This window comes from Zosterops lateralis (assembly GCF_965231275.1).
Source record: "Zosterops lateralis genome assembly, chromosome: 6".
Lineage (NCBI taxonomy): Eukaryota > Metazoa > Chordata > Aves > Passeriformes > Zosteropidae > Zosterops > Zosterops lateralis.
In genome coordinates this window covers 48,074,107-48,100,535 of record NC_139761.1, presented here as the reverse complement: position 1 = coordinate 48,100,535, position 26,429 = coordinate 48,074,107, and the positions used below count along the sequence as shown (strand labels likewise).

The following is a 26,429-nucleotide window of genomic DNA, read 5'->3' as shown; positions in this document are numbered from 1 at the left end:
GCGTGAACGAGTTCATTAAGCACAGCCCTGCCCTCGGCTGCAGCATCACTGGCTGGGGAGCTGGATCAGCCCTGTGTCAACTGTCGTGAGGGAATGACAAAATGAGAGGTGTCCGAGAGGAAGGGACTGCAGGCTCACACGTGCCTCTCAAGTATCACCTCCAGCTGCCACAGCCTTTCCTGAGTTCCCCATGGTGCTGGCACTGCCCAGGCTGTAACTGTGGTGCCTTCCCTGGGGGAGGGAACGGGCTGGGGGGGAGAAAATGGGCTAAGACATGAGTGCTGTAGAGCTGGGGGGATGCAGGGCCTCACATGGAGCTGGTGGGCTTGGTCAGGCCCTGGCTGAGTCTCTTGGGGTGACCAGGGCTGGACTCAGAGCAGATGTCCACGGGAGATGGCAGAGACCCACCAGGGGCTGGACTCAGACCCCAGTGCCCAGAGAGAGATGATGCCGGGGCAGACCCAATGCTGTGAAGATGCCCAGATCCAGCCCCCAGGAACAGAGTGCTGGGGGCATCCTGTACCCTATTAGGGACCTGAGGAGAGGCAGGGGTGCTCAGGGGGCTGTCTCAGAGCACAGCGGCCCCATCCTCATCCCCTATCCTTGCAGGGCACAGGAAACACGGTGGGGAGGGCAGCGGGCAGACAGGATTAGGGAGGCGGCACAGTCGAAGCCCCCGGGAAGGCAGCCCGTGGGGAAGGCACCCCCTCCCCACCGCAGCCCACCCGGGGCAGCCCCCGGACCCCTCCCGCCGTCTCCCGAGGGAACCCCATCCCCAGAGGCCGCGGGCCGGGCGGGAGGCGGCGCGGGGGGCGGGCAGGGGCGGGCCGGGCGGGGGCGGCGGGCCGGGCTCCCCGGGGGAGGCACCGGAAGGCGCCCGGCGCTGATTCATTGCAATAAATTGTTCCCGGCGCGGCGGGGCTCGGTCATCGCCGCCCGAGCAGCAGCCGGAGCAGCAGGCGCAGGCACCGCGGGGAGCGAGGATGAAGATGCAAGCCGAGGTGATCCGCGAGGGCGAGCTGGAGAAGCGGAGCGACAGCCTCTTCCAGCTCTGGAAGAAGAAGCTGGTGGTGCTGACCAAGGACAGCCTCAGTCTCTTCCCCGACGGGCACAAGCGGGCCAAGGGCAAGGAGCTGGGCTTCGGCTCCATCCTCAAGGTGGACTGCGTGGAGCGCACGGGCAAGTACATCTACTTCACCATCGTCACCAAAGACCGCAAGGAGATCGACTTTCGGTGTCCGGACCAGAGCTGCTGGAACGCCTCCATCACCATGGCCCTCATCGACTTCCAGAACAAGCGGGCCATCCAGGACTTCAAGAGCCGGCAGGAGATGGAGCAGGCGGCGGGCACCCAGGAGCGAAGGCTGGCCCGGGCGCCCTGAGCCTCCCCCGCCCTCCCGCCCGCCCGGCGCGGCCCCAGGTGAGCGCTCCGGCCCCTGCACTGCCGCGGCTCTCCCGGGCTCTCTCCTCGCTTCATCTTTTCTAGTTATTTCACTCCCCGCTCCGGGTGCCCGGCCCGAGGGGGATTGGGGATCGGGGATCGCTGCCCTGCCCGGCCCGAGGGGGATCGGGGATCAGGGATCGGGGATTGGGGATCGGGGATCGCTGCCCTGCCCGTTCCGAGCAGCGCACCGGGCTCGGCCCCTCTCCCGATGCATCCTAGGGAATTTCTGCTGCGAGCCGGGCTTGTGCAGTGTGCCGAGAGAATAAGAAATGGCACTTAACAGTGCTTTCTTTTCACAGAACCTGCTAAACCAAAATAAATCTGTGAAAATAAATACTCTCCCTTTAGAGCCCCCCATTTATTTTTTTTTCCTGTAGCTTGCTGTGCTGCTTGTTTAACTAACCCACCTCTCTTGCTCCCTTTAGAGCATACCACTGGATGATAAACCAGAGCGAGTGTCTTGGACTGAAATGGGACAGGGTACCAATGAAGGAAAGCAAAGAAGAGAGCTGGAAGCAGCTTGGTTTTCTCCAAGCCCGTTGTGGCTGCTGAGCAAAGAGCCCTGAGCTTTGCCTGAGATGCATAAAGAAAAAAACCAAAGACTTTCGTACGGGACTTCTGGCAAAGTGTCCACGTGTTTTAAGTGGCGCAGCTTTGTGAACTATTATCTTCTATTTATGAGACGCGAGGAAGATTCAACACTGACTGGTGGTGTTAAAACACAGTTTAAATTATTTGTAGTATCTATATTTGTATTTATTTTGTTGAATGTCTTTCAGCAGTTACTGGTCTTAATATTGCTTTTGCATTAATGTGTCCATTCCAAATAAATTACTTGAAATGTTCACTTTTTATTACTGTACTCTGGGCTGCAGTAACTTTTGTTGAGGTGTATTTGTGGATACAGCAGTGGTGAAGTGGCTTAAAAGGAATGGGTAAGACTTGGCTTTTTGGTGCCCTGGACTGGGCAGTGGGAGGTGGAGAAAGCCCAGATAACCTGTTTGTGTTTGACCTTGTCTCCCAACCAGGGAGGGAAAATGTGTTGAGGTTCAGTTCTGGTCAGTGGTGGAGATAGAAAAGCCTGCCACAGCTTGCAGAAGTGCTCCTCTAGAAGCTCTTTCCCGTAAGATCGAGTAAGGGCAGCTGCAGAAGGCGCAGGAGCTCCCTGCCATGGGAAAATGCTGCTCTTTGTGAATGCCCTGCGTCCTCCCCCAGCCCCCTTAGTGCTGTGCTAAGGCACAAAACTGGATTCTCGGTTTCGGAATAAGAGTGCCAACGCTCCACGGATTCCTCAGCTTTGTGGCAAAGCAGGCTGAACTCGCTCTCCTCTCTTCCTTCACCTCTGCAGCCTCTAGACAGAGTTCAATTTCTCCAGGATAACTGAAGAATGGAGGCAGGCTCTTTTCCTATAGCACCCAGACCAAGAAGCTCGGAGAAAAAGCTAGCTGATTTTTTGGATAAAAGTGCTGAAATTTTCCTTTTTGAGGCTCAATCCTCAGTAACCTGGGCTTCCTCGAGAGCAATGCTGCAGCACATGACTCAACTCTGGCAGTCAGGACTGTGAGCGTGGCACGCAAAGTACTTGCTCCAAAGTTGGTAATTTCAGCAGGTAATTTCCCCTTCCCAATATCAGCACAATTCTTGCAGGAGACTTTGTACTAGAGGAAGTTGCAAAATATGTAATTACATAAGGCTGTAGTAAGAGCAAGAGAGACTCAGTACTGGGGGAGAAAAACCTGGAAGGAGGTTTGGCCCAGATTGTGGAAGTGGCAGGGAGGCTCTGGCACTGCAGGTACACTGGGGCTTTGCATCCTCCTTGCTCGTGTCACTGGCAGCTCGTGCAGGGGCAGGGCTGCACATGACTGAGCCGTGGATGTTGCAAACCTCTGGCCACAGCATTTGAAAGCCTCTGGCCTCAGTGTCCCCTCTAAGCCAAAAATGCTGGAGAGGCATTTAATGCAGCAAAACAACCCCCAAAAGCAGATGTGTTTTACCCCCCATTTTTCTTGGTAACATTTCAGGGCGCTGAAATAAAAGACCAAACCAGAGCAAAGGCACTGGCTCCTAATCCCTTCAGTTTCAGTGAATCCAAGCAGGAATGCAGCCTGACAACAGCTGAGGGCTGGGGGCTGTTGCCTGCCATGACAGCCACTGCTGCAGGGGGGAAATAAGAGGAACCCAATAGCTCCAGGGGTCCCTTGGCCCCCAGTTGCTCCAGCGTGGCTCCAAGTCCTTTGCAAACTGATCTGTCCCTTACTCTAGATATGACTGTTGACAAAATGGAAGGGTTGTTCAAATTATTTTATTCTAGGTTTACAGAATCAAAAATAAAACTCAAGAATTTATTTCTATGGAAAAAAATAAGGAGGTTAGTTTCTTATGACTGTTTTATTGGCTTTTCATCTCTTCCAGTGGGATTTTACTCTTCCAGAGGTAAACAAACAAACCTACATTGACCATTAGCTGTAAATAGCCGAAGGAGGAGACTCCAAATTGTTTATATAAAACTCCACCAATGGTTGGACCCACCGTCCGGGTCAAGGGCTGCACTGAGGCACAAATCCCAAGCATGGCACCTAGGAGAGATGGGAGAGACACACAGGGTGAGAGCAAGCCCTGCCATGGAAAAGCAGAGAAGAGCACACAAGATCCTCTTCATCCCTGATGCTGCTCCCCTGCAGGAGTAGCAAATCACTTCAAATAATTTCTTGCATTAATTTGTAGTGGTCCAGTTAGGATTTATTCTTGTTAGGGACTCCTGCAGGCACGGGGACCAGTTTCCACCACGAGCCAGCTCAGCTCTTCCCTGAGCAGTCTGGGCAATCACAGCACTGCCCAAAAGGCAAGGTGGGTGCTCACCACTGCTGTCACCAGGGTCTTGGGATGCCTTTGGCACCAAAGGTTGCTGCTGAATATCACACCTGGCAGGGCTGGTAACTACTGTATGGGATTAGGGATGGAGAGGTAATTTCTACCGTCATGTTTGAGCCTTCCTAGCAAATCACACAGATTCTTTCAATCTCCTAATTACCTGAGTGGGCCCTGCTCCGCCCCAAGATACTACTGCCATTTATTCTCTAGTTTGAAACAGAGAAATAGCTCTCTAGCAGGAGTGAGAGGGGTAGGCCTAACGAGGTCTTTAAGAATAAATAAATAAAACCACAGCTAAAGAAGACAGAACCCCCTTGAGAAACTCCCCAACCGCCCTCCGCAGAAAGAGCGGATATTTCCATTTGGGGATGGATATGCAAGCCCTCCGCCCAGCTGGGCCGGTTCCCCCTCCAGCAGCCCTCACATTTGCATCCTTAACAGGAACCCAGCGGATGGGGAAGCACCTCCAGTTTGGCAAAGGAGAGGGTTTTTTCCACGTGCAGACAGATGGCCAGGACATCCCCTGGGACACAAGGCTGTCCCACACACCCCCAGTTATGCTCTTTTGTCCTGCAGTCTTTGTTTAGGACAGCTGTCATGTTCAGAGGAGCAGAAAATACCTGCCCAGCCAGCAAATCATTAGCTCCCAACGCTGGGGAGAACAGCAAGCTGGCAGTGTATTCAATAAACTGGTGCCCAGCTCTGAAATCATGTTTGCAATTATTTTTTACTATCAGTATGATTATTTGGGCTGCTGGCATCAGTTTTCCACTGAGACACATGATGAGGTGTTGTCACCACGCACCCGGGAAGGATGAGGAGAATGCTGTCCTGTATGTAAGAAGTGGAGTAACAGTGTGATATTTACCGTGGGCAGCCACGGGGAGATGATCCCCAGCTCCCAGAGAGAAGAGGCGGCCAGGTGTTCGTGTAATGCTGGGCAGCGACTGCCCGGCTTTTATCAGCGTGCTTAAAATACTTGTGCAATGAGCCCAAGCCAAGGGTGTAACCATGCGGAGAGGGAAATCTCCCGGGAAGCGCTGCCGAGTGCTCCTCCCACACATGGGAACACAAAGGGGATGGGTGGGACCTTGCCTTGACCCTTTGCCAATGGGAACCATCCCACAACCACCAAACTCTCTGGGCAGGTTTTGCAATTATTTTTTCCCCTCTAGGTATTTGAATTAAACTAATTACTACGTGCAATTGCCAAACTGGCTCTTATGATTGAGGAGGCACTTTTTTCCCCTTTTTTTTTTTTTTTTTTTTTTTTTTTTTTTCCGGAGCAGAAATTCATCATCTTAAAAGGCCAGGCTCTCCCTCTGCACTTCTCCAACATGTTGCTGAGAAAGATAATTTCTGTTTAATGGGCTTAAATTAGATCCCTCGTGTCAGACGCCCTCGGGCTTTGGGACACTGTAAATCTCCGCTCTGCAGCGTGGCCGTGGCTCTGTGGCAGAGCTGCACATGTGATAGATCTCATTTAAGGCAAGACCTTTAACTGGGACAAGTCACCGCATCAGCAGAAAATGTCCCGCGTTGCTTCACGCAGCTCTGCCAACGCTCATCTTCTTTGTCAGAGCTATCCCACCTTCTGCACCTTCCCTGCTCTTTCTTCTCCCTCTCCAGCTTTTCTCCGTTCCATTTTCCCATACCTGGCATGACCTGTGCCGGCTGGGAGCCCATCCTCCCCTCCCATCCCAGCTCTCCTCTGCTCCCGCAGGTTTCAGGGCTGGGTGCTGGCGGCGCTCCAAGACGGGCGACTCCTTTCCAGCTCACATCCTGTTGCCTCGCTCAGATGATGGGGCTGGCCCGGATCAGCCACACGCCCATGGGGCAATCGGGTTTAACCATTAGGTCACTGTCGCCAGCGGCTGCCTTTGAACCCGCAAAGCTCAAGCAAAGCTGGGGGATTCAGTGCCCCGAGCCCCGCCTGGCTGCAAACTCTCCTCCCCAGGTTCTGATGCACAAATAAAATCAGGACACATGGGCCCGTTAGGCACAGAGGCTCTGCTGGGCTTCCTGCCTCCCTCCCTCAGGAACTGGGGGGGATCTGTGCAGGAACAAGACCTCCATTCTTGGGGAAGGACCAGGGTTGACAAGGAGTGCTTGTGTGAATGCAAATCCCCCTGGGCTCGGGGCTGCCTTCCCACCAGCTCATGCGTCCAGCTGAGCAGCACGTGCGTGTGCGGCTGAATTTTCTCTTCCTGCCTTTGAAGATGAAGAGAAGGAAGAAAAAAAAAAAGTCAAAGGGAAACTAATTAAATAATTTCTGCTACCTTTGCTTCTGCGCGAAGCCTGAGCTTTGAGAGTGAGCAAAGAGCAAGAGCCAAACTCATCAGCCTTGGGAGGAAGTGACCTTGGGATCGGATCTAAAGCAGGCTATGGGTGCAAGGGATGGTGCCGTGTCTCCTCCCACTGCTCCCTTTCTGAGATCCCTATTTAAAATGCAAGGATGGGTGACTCAGTGTGTAGCCAGGGCGGACAGGCTACACTCCTGCAACGCCCCATCCATCCCAGCCCTGTGCTGAGATGGACACCTGAGCTCAGCCCGAACCCCAGCTCCTTCAGAAAGCCTTTTCCTGACCCAAAGAAAAACAACCATGGGTTCTACAGGCTGGAAGCTGACCAAAAACATCAGGAAAAGAGGGCAGCAAGGCTCAAAAGTGGTGCTTCCCAAAGGCAAATACGCTCCTAGTAAGGGATTCTGATGTGCCACCAAAAACCCTCTCTTTGTGGAGCTGGTCTGGGGTTCTCAGAGGAAGGAGCAGCCTCTAGGCGGCTGTACGGGTGGAGCAGCCTTTGCGGGGTGCCACCCACGGCCAGGGATGGATGGATGGATGGATGGCAGGCATTTTAATGGCTGCATTTCTCGGCGAGACACCCACGCCGTCCCTGCTGCAGCTGCTGTGGAAAGGCAGCCTGCCGGCATTGCTGTGTCAGGCATTCCTGCCTTCGCCCCGGCCCCTGCCCGCTACATCCAAAACAACTGCAGGACCATTAGTACCTCTTCCCCCAGAAATGTTGCAAGGACAAAGCACAGTTTGAAAGGTGAGGGCCAGGAAGGAGTGGCAGAGACAAGGTTTTCCCCCAGTGCCAGCGGCCCTCTGTGGCATGCCCAGTTTTGAGCCAGCTGTAACTCTGCATTTTGTAGTAGCACTTGGCATGACATCAGCCCAGGATGGACAGGCAGGGGAAAGCCCTCAGTAGCCCATGGCATCCCCTGATGACCTGCAACTGCTCCTGAGTATCTGTGCAGCTCTGCAGACTGCCTCCATCCTGCCCTGCACTCCTGCTCCACCATGGGGAGACCATCCATCCCACCAAGGCACAGGCTGGCCAACAACATGTGCAAGCAGGGACCAGGGTGAGGCAACTAAACCCATTTTCCTCTCTGACCAAAGCTTGCCTCCGGGCTCCAAAAGCTAAGCACTGCTCTGGTTTTCCTCACAAAACCCCTTTGAGAAGAGCCTGGATGAATTCCAGCTTGGTTGTATGTCCCAAAGCTGCTTGGTGCCCTTCCCCCAGCTCTCCCTCAACATGAACATTGCTCCAAGTCATGAAGCAGCAAATTTTATTCCTGGCTGAGCAGAGGGGCTGAGACTCTTCCCAGGGAGGTGAAGTCTGGAGATAAATGGTCCTCACAGGTGGAAATATCCCACTTGAAAATCACAGGCTCCCAGCATTTGTAGGAGATGTAGTGTGTCAGCTCTACAAATAAACTACTGAAGTGATTTTCACAAAAGCTCTTCACACAGAAGCATCTCAAAAGTGTTTTACAAACTTCACTAATGGGCTGTGCAAACTACAGCTCCCATTCTTGGTAGGGTCTGCACAGAGGCATCAGCTGCTGGGAAAGGTGAAGGGTGCAGACTGGGATCCCAGAAAGCCTCTGCTAAAGCAGAGACACCCTTGGGTACCTGCTCTGGGAACAAATCCTGAAAGGGATTGAGCAAAAGACATCAAACCAGGTTAAGCCAGCTCCATCCCTGCACAAACTCAGCCAGGCTCCCATGACAGTAATGTAGGCATATTTCCTTCAGCAACAGAATTAAAGCCCCAGGTATAAAGATTTAAGTGTCTACCACTGCTGTCTTGCACAGAGAAGTACAGGAACTCTGACTGAAACAAGGCCAAAACAGAGAGGGGGCAATTATTGCATCAGGCAAAACAAGTTTGCAAAGAGTAATCCAGAATCCCCTCCTGAGATTCCTTAAGTTAAGTGATGTGAACAAGCAGCCCTCTCTGACCCTGTCACAGTGGAAGAGCAGTGTTTTTGGGTTTTTTTACCTACCTTGGCTTCCTATGGAAAAGAGAGTTTGTGAAAGCCTTCCTTTTTTGTGCCCACCACTATGGGTGCCAGCAGGCAGCACAGGACTGGGAGCACTGGGCTGTGGGATGCTTGCTCAAGGTTGTTCAAGTCCATGCTGTATTAGCCCCACCAGCCCCTTCATCTGTTGTGCCAACACCCATTGTGTGCCCAGCCAGATACGGGTGTTCACCCGGTGTTCCTGATGCCCCAGTGCTCCATAGCTGTGGTGAGAGCTGGGAAGTGCCCAGTGGACTCAAAACTGACAAAATACCAGTCTGACCTTCTCTGCTGAGTCTTACCCGTGTCGGAGGAGGGCACAGCCTTGGTGAGGATGCTGTCGGTGATGGTGGCCAGCATGCTGAAGGCAAACACCAGCGGCACCGCCACGATGCAGTAGTGCCACACGGTCCTCATCAGGGCCTAAGGGACAGGACACGACAGACCACAGATCATTAGAGAGCACAAACGGTGACTTTGTGGCAAGAAACAGCCTGGAAGAAAATCACGAGTCAAACCCATGGCTTAGGGAAATGGTGGGAGCCACAAATGATACGTGGTGGTGCGGCTTTGGCCGTTGTGGGGTCTTTCACAGCCTGCCATTTGTCTGCAGTGAATTATTCCAAGCATGCAGAGCAAACGATACCCTACAATCTGGCAGCACGTTTCCCCGGCACTGCTGTGGGTATTTTTAGCATCTGGGAATTAGTGACGTCCCTGCACCCTTCCCCCTGTCTTCTGTCTTCTGTCCAACTCCCGAGGAAATGTTGAACAGCAGATGTATGTGGTGTACTTCAGGAAGCTTCCATTACTTATACAAAACAGCCTAGAGAAGGCTTTTTGGTTCATTATCATAAATAATTAAAACTAAACCGAGCCTGTCAAAATAAATGAGCACGGTGCATTATGTAACACCGTACCTTTGGGATTCCTAATCCTGTTCTGCTGCTTCCTTGCTAATAAATTCACCAAATTCAATAATCTGGAATAGGTTTTCTGGCCATGAGTGCACATTAGTGAGCATAATTAGGGAGAGTAATGATTTTGTTATTGCACATATTCTTAGCGGAGACATCCCTCCAGCTGTTTAATGCTGAAACAAAAGCGGTGAGGCTCCCTAAGCTGTAGGGCTGGAGCAGCTCCCAGCTCATTCACAAGGCCTGCTGGTCAAATGAATGGATTTCTCTGGGGCATGGAAAGGAAATTCCCCCTTTATTCCAAGTCTCCTGCCCTAACCCATGTCTCAAGGTGTGTTATTGTGGCTGGAGAACATTTCTGTCACTGGTTTAGCCAGAAGTTTCATTTTCTGGAGTTCTCTGTCCTATGATCTGGTCCCTGCCTCTCGGCTACAGAAGATGGAGGAGCCCAGAGACATTGCTCACTAATGACTTGGAAATGTTGAGGTTTATTCCAAGTTCCTCTCTAGAGTCACACACAGCCAAGTTTTTCTCCTCAAAGGGGCTCTTTGCCTACATTTTGGTTAAGATCTAGGCATTTCTGATTAAGGAACCAGAGAACAAAGACAGAGGAACAGGTATTTGGTACATAAACAAAAGGCAGGAGAGTAATTCCTTGCTAGGGCAAATGTCATTGCAGGACAACATTGCGGAGCTCATAGAAAAAAATCAGTTTTAATCCCTCCTGCTTTGTACAGCCTCCCTCATGGGCTGGAGCATGTGAGCAGAAAAGAGCAGAGACATATCTGTGTCTCCTATAAAACAAGGGGAAATGGCTCCTCACTTCCCTGGGGCTGAGGAAGAACCAAGCCAGGCAGAGCCCAATCCTTGCTACTCCTCAGCTGCTGGGTGGTGAGTAGTTTTTTTGAGGTGAGCAGATCTGGAAGCATTTTTTAGGTGAGAGGCAGAATCAGGAGTCTTAGCAGACTCCTTAGCAGACAAATGCCTGGGAAATGCAGGCAGTGAGGCAGGATGAGGCACAGCCATGCCTTCAGACAAAGGGAAAGACTTCCCCATCGCAACTGCCAAGCCCTCCTACAGCCCTGCCCACGCTCTCCCAGCTCACATCTGCAGATCAGACACTGGTTATCCTCTCCTTCTCCAGGTGTTATTGCCGAGCTCCCAGCCCACTCCTTTCCTTCTCCAGCTGCCTGTTGCTGGGAATATCCTGCAGCCTGTTCCCAGCTGCAGCTTGTGCCAGCCTTCCAGAAAGGCTTCAGCCCACCTCCCCTCCCTGTGATATCAGGATGGGTTCTGGAGTGTCTTTTATTAACAGCTAGCCTTTCTCCTCACTTCCATCCTTTGGGGAGGGGAACTGCTGCCTTTGGAGGCCACATGCTGCAAGGGCACAGCAGGTGGGACGCTCTTCCATCAGCAGCTGTGAAAGATTAAAAGCTTCACCCAATAACTTCTGCATTTGGGGCTGCTGCTGCGACAGCTCTCATCCCCACCGAGACAGAAAGCCACCCCAAAGCGGATGTTTTCTTGGCAGCCACTCGACAGAGGCTTTGTAACAAGGCGTCCCGGCTAAGACGATCACAGCTGCATTTGCCTATGAATAGTTCTCATGGGAAGTCACTGCTGACCCTTGTCCCCAGGCCCGTGCTGTCAGGATGTCCACAGCCCTCTGGGCTTGGCGTAATTAGCAGTTTTAAGATGATTTCCCTTCCTGGCTCCTGGCTCTCCTCCCTGTGCAGCCAATGTGAGCCTTCCTCTGCTGGGACATCTGTGCTGCCCCGTGAGCCCCTCTACTCTCATCAAGGCTTTCTCTGCAACCTCCACCTGACTCCAGCCTTCCCTGGAGGTCAATGACACCTCAGTGCACAAAACCCATATAATTCATGTTGCTGCGCTGCCTGATTCCCATGGGACCAGGATTCAGTCCCAGCAGCACCTGCCCTGCACCTGGCTGGGGATGCTCATCTCTCCAGACAGGCCAGGTCCACCTTGGTCCCACTTAACTGCTCCCACCCATGACCAAAAAACACTGGTGAGACCTTCAAAGTCCTTCCCAGGCATGCTCAGAAGCATCAAGCTCTGTGCAGATGTCCCATGTTAAGGGGGCATATTGCTTTCAGCCAGAAGAGCATGACACCGGTTGGAAGAGACGCTTCCTAAGCACTCTACACCTGACAGAATCCCCAGGAACCTCAAAAAGCCCAGGGAGAGGAACCATGCTCCATCTGCAGAGCCAACCCTTGTTCTGCACCCATCCTCCCTTTGCAGCCTCATCTCAGACACGATTTAGCCTCAGATTAGCTAAGGTGTGTAGGTGCCTCATCTCATCCATGTAGCTGGGAACCACAAACCTCAGCACCCTCCAGGAGTTGGCCCTGACCTCCCCATGGCTGCGGTACAGTTGTGGGAATGGCACTCATCTTCCCTGCAGCACTGGGAGCACCAGCATCCTGGCAGCAAGGCTCAAGGCCAAATCCTGCAGGGAATGTTGAAAGGCTGATGCAGCCCAGTTGTCCTTTGGGTCCACTGCACTGACGGGGACTGTGAGCACCTTTCCTCCATCCCCATGACCCAGGCAGAGCTGTCAGTGCCCTGAACATGGCTTATCTGAGCAAACACAGTTCCCAGCAGAGCTACCTACATCCACTCAGTTTTCCAATTACTGTTTGAGATTGGCATCAATCATCCCCCATGCAGACACAACCAGCAACAGCTAACATCACTTATCCCAAAACGGAGGAACAAAATTACTGCCTTGCTTGACACAAAATTACCTCCTTCCCCAAATACTCTCATGTTGGGGGATTAGACAAAAATAAAGCCCCAGAAGGAGAGTGCACAACCTCTGCTGTCTCACTGCAATGATACAACTGCAATGATTTTTCCCCACCGTAATCTTCATTTACTTTCTGGGTAGTCCAGGAAGTGCAGTCACTGACAAGACCAGGCCAGGATTTCTGTGCAAATCTGGTGACTCAGGAGGGACTTAGCGAGTTTCTGTACAAGATTAATATATTTTTTAATCCCCATAACTATTACTCACCTGGCTCTTTATCATGGTTTGGCGCAATGCTGACGTTGAGCGCAGCTCTCTTTGCGCAGAGGCCCAGGAGGAGCTGGTTTTCCCTGCCCTGAAGACCACCCAAGAGAGCTAGAGGTGGCATTTCCAGGGGCAGAGCTCACAGCCAGGTGTCACAGACCTTGTGTCACTGCTTGTGACGTTATTAAAGACACTGTGGGTGATTTCCCACCCGCCTTACCATGCCGAGGCCCACACCAGCAAAGACGAAGACGCTGAGTCTGAGCAGGGTCAGCTCCGTGCAGTGTTTAGAGAGTTTCCCAACCACCAAACCCTGGACAACCTGGCAAAGAAACACATAAGCACCATTAAGCTCGATGTAATACAATAATTTAAACAAACTCAAAAGAGAATTGCTACTTTCTTCAAGCAAACAGGTTCTTCCATTGGGGTTTCTTTGACAAAAAGGGATCTCACTGCCACAGTAAATGACTGGAAGGCATGATCCATTATTTCAAGTGTTTTGCCTTCTAGGGAGAGATGCATCCCATCAGCTGGAAGTTTTACTCAGGGTGTATGTCTGAGTTTACCATCACTGCCTACTCAGCAGCAGTGACTGAAACTTTCTAAAAACGCTTGCAGATACAACTTGTGGTGTGTTTGTGAAATACAGTTAATACTACGGTACTACGGTCTTCATTCTTGGCAAGTTCTCCCCAAAGAAAAACTGTACACTTGTAAGCAGAGCAGGAAAATGTCTGTACCTTCTCTTGCCATTATTTTAAACTATAAATATACAAATTGGGTGGTTCATAACTTTTAGGCAGGAAACAAGTATGACGGAGATGCTAATATCCAGTCCCAGCAGGACATGCAGATGTAAAGGATGGAGAACTGGTTCTACAGATTTTAAAGAAAAACTGGGGAGGAGGGAGAGGGAAGGAAGAGCAGAATATTAAAATCCCAGAAATTATGTGCACTTTGCAGAGCAAGGATTCCCTCTTTTATTTATCTGTTCAGCATCTCCCATACTTCAGGTGATCTTGGCCCAAGTAGATACAAGAGGAGAGAGGCTGGAAGAGATCATGGTAAAAAAGTCTGACTGACTGCAATACAGGTAAGAGACAGATAGGAAACTACTGAGTTTTCCCTGCCTTGAAAGGGTTTGTTCAACCAAATTAAAACCCCTCTGACTTGGAATAAGAGCTCTAGTTCAAAATGCTTTGTTTGGTGTCTTTGGTGGGCTTTGTTTCTGTGGCAGTCCATCCTGGAGAAAACTTCAAAGGTCTGCTTGGACCAGGAATGACACTACACTACACTCAGCCTTGTTGTGTTAGTCCTGAGGCAGAAACCCAAAGTCAGCTGAAAGGAAATGAGTACAAAATAAATGAGAAAGTAAGTTAGTAAACAGAAAGGAAATGTTAATCTATAATAACCAGTAAAAAAAAAAAAGGCAAATAACAATAGAGTGAAAATGAAGTTGACATAAAGAACAATGGCTATGAAATTAATATGTATCCACCATACAACTGAATGGAAAACCATCAAAATCCAACCCTTCACTTTGCTTGAGAGCACAAAGGATTTTTGACATGAGCGCACATGACACCAAGAAGACATTCTGCCTCCTTTTTGTCATTGTCCCTGCCTTTGGCCAGGGCTTGAGAGTGTGGCTCACGTGTGCCCAGCTGCCATGTGACACTGGCACAGGCTCTGTGTGTCCTTCCCGGGTCATGTCACCTGCCAAGGGACACTGGTGGACCTGCTGTGGCACGAGGCTTGGACAATGCCCAGGGTGACCTGAGTCATCCTGACCAAAAGCCCTGCCATGAGAGGAGGCTGATACCAGCTCCTACTCCAGGGGTGGGTGGGGAAGCCACTGCGTGACGCTCCATTAAGCTGAGTGCTCCAAAAAGGGAGAATCATCATTAACTTTTTGCAACTTCCCAGTCCCTCCTACAGCTGGGACTGTGCTGAGTCACATGGTATGGGGGCTGAGCCTTGTCACAGGGCATGGATTGACTCAAGGATGGCATCACCCAAACCCCAGTTCGGCTCTGCTGAGCCATTGGAGGAAAGGAAACATTTCCCAATTTGCCCAGACTTGAATGGCATATTTTATTGGGATACACTGTGCAGGCACAGCCCAGTCCCTGCCCTTCCTTGAGTCATTGGGGTATATCATCAGCTATGTCCCTGGTCTGATGGCCATGGGAGTGGCGTCCCCAAAAACATTGCCATCACTGCACCCTCTGTGAAGGCAGCAAGCACCACTGCAGCAGAGACAGGCTCTGAGCAGGCAGGACCTGGAGATGTGCAGAATGAGCTGCCCTCAGAGTCAGCAGAGCAGAGGGATGGTCCTCATGCCAATGCTGGCATTCCCCGTGGGCTTTCCCACCACTTGGGCTGTGGCAATAAAAGCACAAGGTGAAACATCACTGCTGAATCAACCAGCTTGGCAAGGGGACTATTTCCAAGGGCAAGAATGAGCCCAAGTCACCTGCTTTCCCCTTGGGGCTGGGCAGCAATCCTTAGGTTGTACAGATGGCAGTCCCCCCATGGGCTCTCTGGGTTGCCTGCCTTGCTCCCCAGCATGGGCACTGCTGATCCAGCCATTAGTCCCAGGCAGGCAAGACCTGGGATCATCAAATCATCCTGATTTTGGACACAGAGCCTTGATTTAGGTGCTAGACAATATTTCCAGTCACCAGTAACTTTGATCTCACTTTCCAATCTGAATTTAGACCTGAAAACCCATTACTTCCAGTCTGCAATATTCCCTGAGCACAGAGCACCTGGGCTGGCAGCACCCACCTGTGCAGGCACATCTGGGAAAGTGAAAGGTGGTTCATGTGCACTCTCCCATGTCAGACTTTGGACATGTGCTGCTGGTTTACCAGGAGGTAGCAGGGATATCCCAGGTGACTTGGCCATCACCACTCCCATGGACAAGCTCTGGTAGCTCATAAATGGAGTTTATCCTTATTTTTATTCTTACTGGTGTGTTCTGGGCTTTTTCCTTGCACATAAACTCCCCTTGAGATCGACTGCAATGGGCCTTACCCTCTTGCATTTCATTTTGCCTGGATGGTGCTTGCCTTTGTAACCTGACCTCCTTTGAAGTCGGGGAAGAGCCAGTGTACCTGGCTGGAATGCCTTCTGCCATCAATAAACAAAAGAGAGAGGAAATTGTTTGCAAGTGAAATAACAGGCACTGCCTGTGGCTGTGTACATATGTCACAGGAAAAACCAACTCATCTTTTTTTCCTCCCCCTTCTCCTTCTTTAAAGGCAAATAAGTCTCCCAATAAATGCATAAGAACAGCCAAATCTCTGTTCATCATTTTCTGGATTCACCAAGCTGGGGGTTTGTTACACTAGTCCAGCAAATCACATGGAACAATATTTTCTTGCCTCTATCACTGCATTTGGTTTCTGGGAAAACAGCTGCTCCCATTTGCTCAGAAAGGTCAATTTGACTGTTAACCTCTAACAGATTTCAGGGACCCCTTGCAGGATGGAAAAGATTGCTTGTGTTGAAAAGTCTAAGGTGCCAGTTTTTGGAAGACTTTTGAAGCACCAGCCTTGCTGCATGGAGCTGCTGCTGAGCTGACTGGCACCTGCAAGGAGCTGACCTCACTTGTGGAGGTCAGAGGAGTTCTGCAGATGCTCAGCTGCTCCTCTGTGCTCAGAGGACACGGGACTTGCTAAAGATTCTTCCATCAGCACCGATTGAAAACTTGACAGAGCCCAGCAACAAAATCAGTTCCCTTTCACCCAACAGCTTGGAAATGAAGAGCTGTGAGAAGGTGGGAGAGGCAGACACAGCGGGCCAGATAAGCTGGTACAGCCTCGCAGAGAAGATGCAGGGCCCCATCGCTAGCACAGATAGCATGATTCACATCAGAGCAGCCTCCCACGCCCTGGACCCGTATCTCGCCTTTGAAATTGTGCCGGCTGGCAGTTCCCAGGCGGGGAGCCTGTGCCGGCTGGGGAGGGACCCGCGGGGGCAGACACGGGGGGCAGCACAAACCTCTGCCGGGGCTTTTCTGCACGGGCTGAGCCTGGTGCACAGCCCTGGATGGGGGAGAGGGAGCTGCTTTACTGACACAGCGGTGCCTGACATCGTGCAGGTGGCTCAGCTCTGGTGGAGCAGCAGGAGGGCGCTGGGACTGGAGAGAGGGCTCGGTGAGGACCAAACTGCTGAAGGCAGCACTTTGCAGAGAGGGGGGAAGAGGATGGCGTGTTTTGCAAACTCCAGCCTAATCGCTTTCTTTCCCCCTCCAACCCACCCCCCTCCACAGATATAAATCCTTCAAAGCGAGGAAACTGGAGAACTTTCTGTTTGTTGTTGCAAGGTCCTTTCACAAAGTGGGTTTTCCCCCCAGGCATACCTGGCTGTAATTAAATCCCCGGCTCTTTAATCATCTCTTTTGCTGTGCAGGGAAAAAAAAAAAAAAAAAGCGAGAGGGACAGACTGGTGATAAGATGATACACAATGTAAATCTCTCCTCCAGGAATCTCTCTCATCTTTTCAGGATCACTCCGTACCAACTTGTCCCTCCAGAAGCTGCACAGCTAGAGGTGGAGTTTGTATAACAATACAAATTTAAATGCAGTAAATAGAACAGATGTCTTATGATTTCTTGATCCTCAGGGTTATAAATATCTACCCCTCTGTCCCACCCAGAGTTTTGTTTGGTGCATTTTGTTTTGGGTTTGTTTTTTTTGTTTTTTTTTTTTGAGAAAAAGTTCATAAAGGAAAGTTTCCCCCACCCCCTCCCGTGGTTTGAAATCTAAGCATCAGATGTGACTTGAGATATCAACCAGGGACTCCAGATATTTCGCTTGCCTAATCTTCCAGCAGCATTTTCCAAGCCACATACTACACCTGGAAGGTCTCCATGCTATTACACTTGCAAACTCCCCACTCCCCCCCAACACAAAAAAAAAAAAAAAAAAAAAAAAAAAAAAAAAAAAAAAAAAAAAAAAAGTCTAGGCTCATTTCTGCCTGTTATTCAAAATTAAATTATTTTAAACCATTATGAAATTAATATTCCCTGGAGAGAGGTTGGATGGCATTTCACACTGCTGGGCATTGACTATGAGGGAAATTTCATTACATGTCTTCTCAGATGAGAGGACCCTGGGAGCCCAGCCCTGGAGGACAGAGGGATTGTGTCCCTGATGGGCTCTCATAACTCTTGCCTGGAGACCTACCAGTGATCAGATAAAGATGCTTCAAGCACACCATGAGCAAGGGAATCTCTGCAGTGCAGCTGCCTGGTGCAGAGGCAGCTCTCCTGCTGTCTGCCTTCCTCTCCTCATTTCATTATCTCCCACACAACTTCTCTTCACCTGGCACAGCCCCAGCTCATCAGACAGCCCCACACTTTCAGGGTGCTTCAAGAAGCACTGCAGAGACCTGGATTGCTTCAATTACCCCCATGTGCTGCTTTCATTTCTCCATCAGTCCATTCCAGCCTCGGTCATATTCCATTTTCTAAGGTACAACTCTGTTTCCTCATCAGACAGTTCAGACTGCCTTCCCACAGCCTCTTTTCTGACCTTGCCTGGCTGTGTCCTGATCCAGACATGAGCCCCCTTCCCACTCTCACTGCACTTTCCACACTTTCCCTGCTGTGTCCCCTGCTGTTAGGTGATGCTCACCACAGGCTGAAGTGAGGCTGAGGAGCTCTGGATGGGTTCCCTCAGGTGATGCCTGATTTAGTGGTGTGTCTAAACTAACATCCTCCATCTGCAAAAAGGGCAAACACCTCACCTCCTGCAGGGTCTGTGTTTCTGTGCTGATTCCCCATACAAAGAGCTGTTTGAGATAGCAATGACAAAGAACTTGAGTTGCCTACTTAAAATTAGATGGACTGACTCAAAGCCTCTCAAAACCTCCTCTCTAGGTTCTCTGCAGCTGGCTTGAATGAGAGGAATGAGGAGAAACAGATTTTTACAGTGCATTGGCCACTTCTCACCACAGCAGGTCAAATGAGGTTGGGAAGCTGAAAAACGAGATTAAGCAATTGGAGCATAATATCCTTGGGGTGGGAGAGGAAGGCAGGAAGACACCATCACTATTTGAGTCATCCTGGGATTGCTGATCAGGCTGGGAAAGGAAGCTGTAACATTGTCCTCTGTAAGAGGAATATGTAAGTTTTGAGAATATTTAATTTAAAAAATAGAAACTACAATAACACAAAGAAATAACTTCCCCCTTAATTTCTTTGAGGTCCCCTTCCAGCTATAGAAGTCCTTAAACACTATCTTTTTCAAGTCCAGGAAGAGATGCAAACATGGGGGACAGGTTTCCTCTAACAGGAGGGCTCAGGGCAAGTCCCAGAAGATGAGAAAATCCTCACAAATGATTTACAGAAGGACAAACTAAAGAATAAAAAATCAAAGCTGAGTATCTGGCTGATGAAATTCACTGAAAATTACATTATATTCCTTATGAATAAAGCTATCACTTACTCAGTGAAGTGGGGAAGCCAGTCAGCAGATATTAATCATTGTTCACCTATCCAGATTGGTGGAATTCACTTGCACCTTAATCTGCATTTGTATCTCAGCAGTATCAATTCACTGCACAGCAGAAACAAATGCATCTGAGATGCCAGCTTAGGCAACACAAGCAGCTCTGGGGCTCAGCAGGACAGAGCCAGCACACACTGCTATTCCCTGCCTGCTAGAGCAACCCAAACAGAAAACAGCCATAAAACATTAACCCAGACACCATCTGCAAGAGATATCTTTGGGTGGTTCTAGACAGATACCTGATAGTAAAGACATGAATTCTAATGTTTTAAAATAATTTAAAGGGAGTGAGAGTTTGATTTGGTCCAGCTGAGGATCTTGTCCTGCATAAACCAGAGCAGAGTTTGGAACTGCCACTGATAAAGTGGAAAGAAGTGACAAAGCAAAAAGCAGTGCTTTCCAAGCTCTTAGGTGAGATGGTTTTGCTGTCACCAATAATCAAGTGTCCTGGGACTTTTTTAAAAATAGAGTTTTTTTTTCCTCTTTACATTTTGATGTTCTGACAGTGAACCTCAATGCAGCAATATGAAGAAAAGTTTGTACCCTATGACCAATTCACTCCTATATTTCTGGGGTCCAGAGCCATGAACTGTAGAATAGGCTTAGCAATATGGATAGAAACTGCATGGATGTATGAAAGAAAACTGCCTGGCTGATAAAAGCCAGTTTCTGTGTCAAATGTCCCAAGGCAAAGACTTCCCAGCGAAGTAGATGCTGCACCTGAGCCTGCAGAGCCCTGCTGGGTTGGATTGTGGCAACAGGAATGAGTGGCCTCTGTGGGATGAAACTCTGTGACTCTGGGAAGGGCCAGGCCCCTGGTTAGCAGTGGCATCTGATCATCCATTAGGAAGCAGAGTGGATGCTGTAATTCCCGTATCTTCCAGGGCTGTGTCTCTGTGTGGGGTGCCCCAGCATGGCAGAGGAGGTAACCTTATCTACAGCAGTTTCAACCAAACTAACCTGGGGAACAATGGCAGTGAAGGCAGCCAGATATTCCAGACATAACATCAGTGTCCTCAAGACAGATATCCTGGACTTAACAGCAGTGTCCAGGCTCCATCTAGCAACACAAAGCCACTCCTTACAAGAGCTATTGCTGCCCACGTTACCCAACCCTAAACAAGCACACCACAGCCATGCTGCAACTCCAGATTTTATTTCTGTGTGTGTCACAGGGGTTTATCTGGTATGTCTTAAGTTAAAAGCCCAGCTGTGGGGAGTCCTTCTGCATTCAAATGGGGAAGAAGATACAGGACAGTGACTTGGCCCCTCTAAAGCCTGATTCCTGCACATCCCGGTCTAGGAGGCAGCATACAAGGCTGGCATAGGGAAAGCTCTGAAAGCAGTGGAGTTTGGGTCAGAAGCTTGCTTTGGAAAGCAGCTGCTGGTCACCCTACTTTTCATGCTGTTCCTATACTGTGGACCAGCAAACTGGTCTTCTTTCCAAAGAGGCTGACTGGGGATGCAATCAGCTGGTTGGAGATGTCCACAGGACCAAGAGACAGCTAGTCCAAGGCCACCCTCACAGCAGGGACATGGCAAAGGCACCACCTTCTCAGCTCCAGCCAGTTTATTCTGCAGAATCCAGCTGCCGATATACAGCCATGCCTGTCAGCTACTCCACCAAGGTGCCCAGATTTGGTGAGATCAGGCCAGAGCCCAAGTGCCTGGCAACACCGTGCCAAATCCAAATCACAAAGGAAGTAACTTAAGCTGCTATTCCCCAAATGAGAAGCTCCTCTAGATCCCACAGGAACTCTGTGGCAATGCCCAGGAAATGAAGAGGATTTAATAACAAGACCACTCTCCTTCAGGATATTGCTCAACTTGCATTCCTACCTTGGGGCTTGGTAATAACCATCTGCTGCTCTTTCTGCAAAATCATTAAGCCTCTTCCTCCAAAAGGAACACTCTGCTATAACATAACACTGCACATTTTTGACCCTGTTACTGCCTAATTCAGCTGACTTTTCCCTTTTACCCATTTTGGTAGTCTCCTAACCGTGTTCCATCACCCACCTTTCTGTGCTTTGTTTTGTTTGGGTGTTTTTTTTTTTGTTTTGTTTTTGTTTTTGTTTTTTTTTTTTATTTTTTGGGAATCACAAGCTTGCTGTGCTTGTTTCCATGCAGCAGAAACAAGTTCTTCTACACTGAAAGGATCTTCAGTGAAAACACCAGTAAGATTGTCTGCTTTCCTGAGTGTACAGGGTGCTAACTGTATAAATGTAAATCAACTAACCTGCACCAGGAAAAACCTCAGTCAAGGCACTTCAGCTTCAATGTAAGTTTTGTTACAAAACTCAGGACATATCAGTCCAAGGAAATTTTAGCTCTACAGCTTGAAGATCCACAAAGAGGGACAAGGGGAAGAAAGCTTTCGGGACATTCCTTGCTCAAATTTCAGAATAAATTTGGAGTCACTTCTCTTTTTGAAGATAAATGCTGTATGGCAGAGCTAGGATTTACCTGTCAAGAGTGCACCTGGATTATGCACCTGGATTTGGAAGAGCATGTGTCCAGAAGGTAGTGAATTGGGTAGCAGTGTGGCAAGCTCATCTGTCTGTGAGGGGGACTTGCACTTCACTTACCATTTGAAGGACACCAAAATATGACATCAGATATCCAGACTCCACTGCTTCCAAGCCAAAGAAATCCATAGAGATGATGGAAAACATAATCATGAACAAACCTGGAGGGAGGGTTAATGCAAAGGATACATCAATACACTTGCACTGCATGTAATAGCCCAAACCCTGCTCCCAGTCACCAGCAGTCCAAGTCAGTAGCTCTCCCTGGGTTTGCCAGCACTGGGTATAAACATGAGCAGAATCCTACTCAAAGTCATTGTAGTAATTTAATCTTTAAATGTTAACCTTTTTATCCCCCTCACTTTCATCTTTAAATAATGTGACTATGTAGGCTGCAGTTTCAGCTGTTAATTATAAACTGGTAAATATTTGTATCGCTGAAGCCAGGCTAACCATTAAGACAGCAAGAAAACATTTGTTCAGACAAGACTGTAACCATAAAAATAATCTGATTGGATTCCTCACCCCTTTTGCCTGACTTCAGATATTCACTGTGGGGAACAGCCCAGTGACATCAGCCAAAATGCAGTGGTTTCACTGCACACCTCAGCAACAATGTGGGGCACGTGAAAAATATCTTGTGTGGACTGATAGCAATGTCAACACAAGCAGTCAGGAAAATATGGACAGAAAGAGCACAGACCAGGTCTTCTTTTCAATTGAGGCAATTTCTGGAAAGTGTAACAGGGAACATCCACTCAATCTCAAATGAAAATACAATAGTGTGTGTTTCCCCCACTGCCAAACACAAACAAATACAGGCATGCTTGCACATGCTCCCATCCTACAGAGAGAGCCATCAAATTAAAAACACTGTCAAAACACTGCACTTCAAGTGTGGTGTGGGTTAAGAGTCTGCTGCTTCCCCTAGTCTCTTGTGCACCTGAGATAGAGCAAGACAGTAGGAAACTGGGGCTCTCTGCGTGTAGAGAACCCTATGATACACCTGTCAGAGATCACTGATCCCTCTGGGAGAGAAGAGACCAGATGGCTTTTAGCAGTTCTCCCTTTTCCTGTAAGATCCTCTGAGTTACAAAGACTGGGTAAAAAGGGAGCTGTGTTCCTCTCCTTCCTGAAAAAAACAGAATCCAGGAGGCAATGTGTGAGGACTGAGAAGACAGCTGGTGGCTTGGCAAAGTGACATGGCTCAGGGAGGATTTGCCAGCTTTTCCTGGAAGGATGAAGAGAGCAATTCCAGATTGCTGGTTAAAACATTGAGGAGGACTGGCTTCTTAAGGAACAAGAACAACTCCACTGCATGCAGCAGCCCAACCCCAGCGCTATACCAGTGCAGCACCTGCAGTAACAAGGACCTTTCTGCAGGCACCCCAAGCCTTTGCCTGGAGGGAGCATCGTCCTCCCATTCCAGGACCTGCCACAAAGCCTTCCTCAACCCCACCAGAGACACATCCTCCTGCTCAACGGGAGTAGCTGCACCCAGCTGGCTCCGTGGCATTGGGAGAGAGGGATGGGGGGCAGGAAGGGCACTCTGCTCTCCTACTCTCCAGCTCTGTGGAGAAAGTGCCGGGGAGGTGGGGCTCATGAAGATCTATGGCTTCGCCTCACCCCTCCACGGAGAACATCCCATTGTTATCCAGTTACTTTGAAATCACTTTCAGCTCAAGCCAGCTTAAGGTAACATGCAAATAGCAGTATTTACTCACAACACCCAAATCAGGCAACAGGGTTGCACATGTTTATAAAAGGCACACGTGACGAAATGAAAGAAAAACCACACTTGGTTTCACTTGTAGGAAGATCAGATTGAAGCAGGCGCTCGCCCTTCATCCTGCACCCCACTGCAGGTACCACCCAGCAGGGGCTCAGCCTTCCTACATGCCTGATGCCTCTTCCTGGTACTTCCCTCCACCTTCTACAGCTCCTCTCCCCTTTGAAGTCCCTCATCAAGTTTAGACAGATTCGGATCTTTCTCCTCCAAACAAGCTGCTTTCTTTCGGAGCAGGGGAATAGGTTTTGCTCTTTAATTAGAATCATACACTGCCTGGCTCCCCTGGAGATGCAAAAGTCTCATTTTTAGATGAGTGTCACCCCCTGTGCCTGCATGGTCTCTTAGAGCTACCTGGAGGAGGGAGACCCCCTTGCCCTTCTTCTTTCAGAAGCTAAGGTGGTCTCTCCCACTGGTAATCACACATTTCTTGAGAAGCTCACAAGGTGAGCCTCAGATTGAACTAAAAAAGGTGTTATGCTCATTGGAACAAGCAAAAAATCTCAGCAGGTCCCCAAGTGGGTAGGCTGCAGGTCAGCTAAGTGCAGCCACATAAATAATGATAAGCCTCAGTCCATGCTGACAGGCTCAATGTGAAAAAAAAAAAAGGAAAATGGCATAAAATACCCTCAGAAACCTCACCTTTTTTTAAGGAAGTCTAAGAAAAGAGTGAACTCCTTAAAAAAACCTGGCATCAGTGGGATGAATAACAAAGGTTATGGAGCAGAAAGCAGGGAAATGATTTGTAAGATGCAGTAACGATGGCAAAAAGCACCAAGGAAAATCAGGAGTGCAAACCCTATTAAAAAATAAAAAATAAAAAATAAAAAAGGTGACATGTCTGAAAGCAGCCTGTGGTGTGAGAAGGCAAGCACAGCCTCTGGGAGCTCATCACAGCCCTCCTACGCTGGACTGGAAACGTGATGGGATGCAGAGCCCTAAGGCTCACTGCAAAACGCTGTTCCACACGTGAAAGAGAATCCTTTAAAAAACAGGATGCAGGTGCTAAAGCAATCATGCTGAAACCAGATTTTCCGAAGGGATTAGGCAGCCAAAGAGTCATACAAGCAGCTATTTATCAGTATTTTCAAGGCCCTGGTGATTTCTTGTCAATGAGAGTTACATTTGATATTTTTATCCTCTTGTTTTTCTTTCTGTCTCTTATCTACCACAGTCAGTGAGGCTCTCTTTTCCCAGGTCAGCTGAGAAGGTAACTTGGCTGTGCTGGAGCTGTCTGCTGCCTGTCCAATCCCTGGCAGCTCCTTTCCTGCAGAAGGCACAGAGCCCATGTCTCTGCTTTTATGCAACACAGGGAGGAGGTTCCCAGCCCTGCAGCCCTCCCGGGGAGGTTCTTTCGGTCTCAAACAAGCTCATTTTAGACAACAATGAGATCCATAAGGAACAAAAGATTTTCTTTGCTGTATATCACAAACTTGTTTACAAAGTAAATAGAGAATGGTCTGTAATTTGGGCAATCTAATTAATTATACAGTTGCAGCCTGGAGATGAAAGGTAAATGAGCTCATGAGGAGCTGAGCCTCCAGCTGTGAGCTGCAGAGAATTAGCCATGGCCAGATCCTCTTTCAGCTGCTATCAGTTTGGTCAGTGACCTGAAGTGAAGAGAGACCTGCAAAGAGAAGTCACTAGGAATTTAATCACTCCTCAGTGTAGTGTGAGTGCTACAGCAGGAATGCCTCAGGTGAACCTTCTCCTGCCCTTACAGAAATACTCCCAGGCATTCAGTGACAGAGTATTAGCTTGCCTTAAATCCCAGCTTCACTGTCTCCATCCTCTTTGCTTAGAAATTGCCTTGCAGTTTTGGGCAGGAGACGTTTATTTCGGTTCAGTGAGGATTTTTGCTTTTCATGGGCAAAGAAGAATGGATTCTGTAACAGGCAGGAATTTGCATTTTGGCAGGAATGGCTAAAGCAAAGTGCATTTTGCCTGGCCTTTGGACAAAAGAGAACACACAGGAAATTACTGTGCAGAACTCATATGGATGTATTCTCAGGCATTTTTAACAGAGAAACGAATGCTATTTTAAGATGAGAAATGAGCCAAGAATCAGCTCCCCTCTTAAAACATTTGTCTCATTCTGTGAAATGCTGTCATTTTATACACTTTTTAGAGGAAATCCTTTCCTTCCCTGCATGTTATTCTACCACTCCAGTTGGAGTTGTTCCCTCAGAGATATAGCAAGGAATAACAGATGAGCCTGACCAAGCCCAAGAAAGCCATCCCCTTCCAATTCTGCCACACTCTACAGCCAATTTTACTTTCATTTGTAAACTGAATTTACAGTTTACAAATTAGCATTTAATTGTTAAATCATGCTTCACGTTCTTTAAACTTCAAGGGCTTCTCCAGACAAAAATGAATTGGAAAAAGATGCAAAGTCCAAAAGCCAGGGTGCCTTAAGTCCCCTGTTAGGATCCCTATTTGGAAGGGAAGTGCCTTAGTTTGTTCAGATACATGATACACACACATTATGATGTGCACAAAACTCAGTTCTTAAAATTATCATCAAGAGAAACTGAACTTTTTGGGTTGACTGGGGAAAGAGCCATGAAGGCTTTGTGTGTGGGAGGGCAGAGAACATCACCCTGTCCTTACACATCACCTATGAGGATGACACACAATCTTGTCTCTAGTCAAGTGTGTGGGGAAAGAAGTTAGAGGATAGGCAAAACTGAAGATTATTAAATTGTGGCCACGGATAAATAGGGAGTTATGAACCATGCCAGGATGGCAACTGGCTCAGAGGAAGCAGGGAAAAAGGTGGGTTTGGGAAAGGTTTGAGGTATCAATGAGTTTCTACCATGACACAACCCGCCCCCCCCCAGCAGAATATATAAGGAAGAGAAGAACAACCACCCTCATCAATGTGCATGGGAAGAAACATACTGTGGGTCCTCTGTGTGCAGCCTAAGACTCTCATCCATCAATAATTTTTAATTGTTGGGATACACATTACACCTTAAAATTGCTAATTAAAATCAGGAAGGACCTCAGT

At 49.0% G+C, this 26,429-nt stretch overlaps 2 protein-coding genes across 3 annotated transcripts in view; one reads left to right on the top strand and one right to left on the bottom strand.

The window, feature by feature from the left end:
* Positions 1-922: 922 nt before the first annotated feature.
* On the top strand, positions 923-2,297 carry PHLDA2 (pleckstrin homology like domain family A member 2). The gene is made up of 2 exons (XM_083863368.1): positions 923-1,420; positions 1,870-2,297. The coding sequence occupies exon 1, from the start codon at positions 984-986 to the stop codon at positions 1,380-1,382; it is 399 nt and encodes a 132-aa protein (XP_083719494.1). The 5' UTR covers positions 923-983; the 3' UTR covers positions 1,383-1,420; positions 1,870-2,297.
* Positions 2,298-3,732: 1,435 nt separating this feature from the next.
* SLC67A1 (solute carrier family 67 member 1) overlaps positions 3,733-26,429 on the bottom strand; it is a 60,077-nt gene continuing 37,380 nt past the window's right edge. The window contains exons 7-11 of one of the 2 annotated variants that reach the window (XR_014590443.1): positions 21,691-21,791; positions 12,799-12,900; positions 8,927-9,047; positions 6,595-6,753; positions 3,920-4,020 (exon numbers count right to left, since the gene is read on the bottom strand). Coding sequence is in view for 1 of the 2 variants with exons in the window: in XM_083864291.1 (XP_083720417.1) it covers positions 3,833-4,020; positions 8,927-9,047; positions 12,799-12,900; positions 21,691-21,791 (512 nt within the window). In the remaining variant the exon portion in view is untranslated. Of the gene's footprint in view, positions 4,021-6,594; positions 6,754-8,926; positions 9,048-12,798; positions 12,901-21,690; positions 21,792-26,429 lie in introns of both variants that reach the window. The other variant, XM_083864291.1, reaches the window with a different exon arrangement.

Excerpts from the sequence above, each read along its gene's own strand:
- PHLDA2 (XM_083863368.1), top strand. The coding sequence starts at position 984 with ATGAAGATGCAAGCCGAGGTGATCCGCGAGGGCGAGCTGGAGAAGCGG.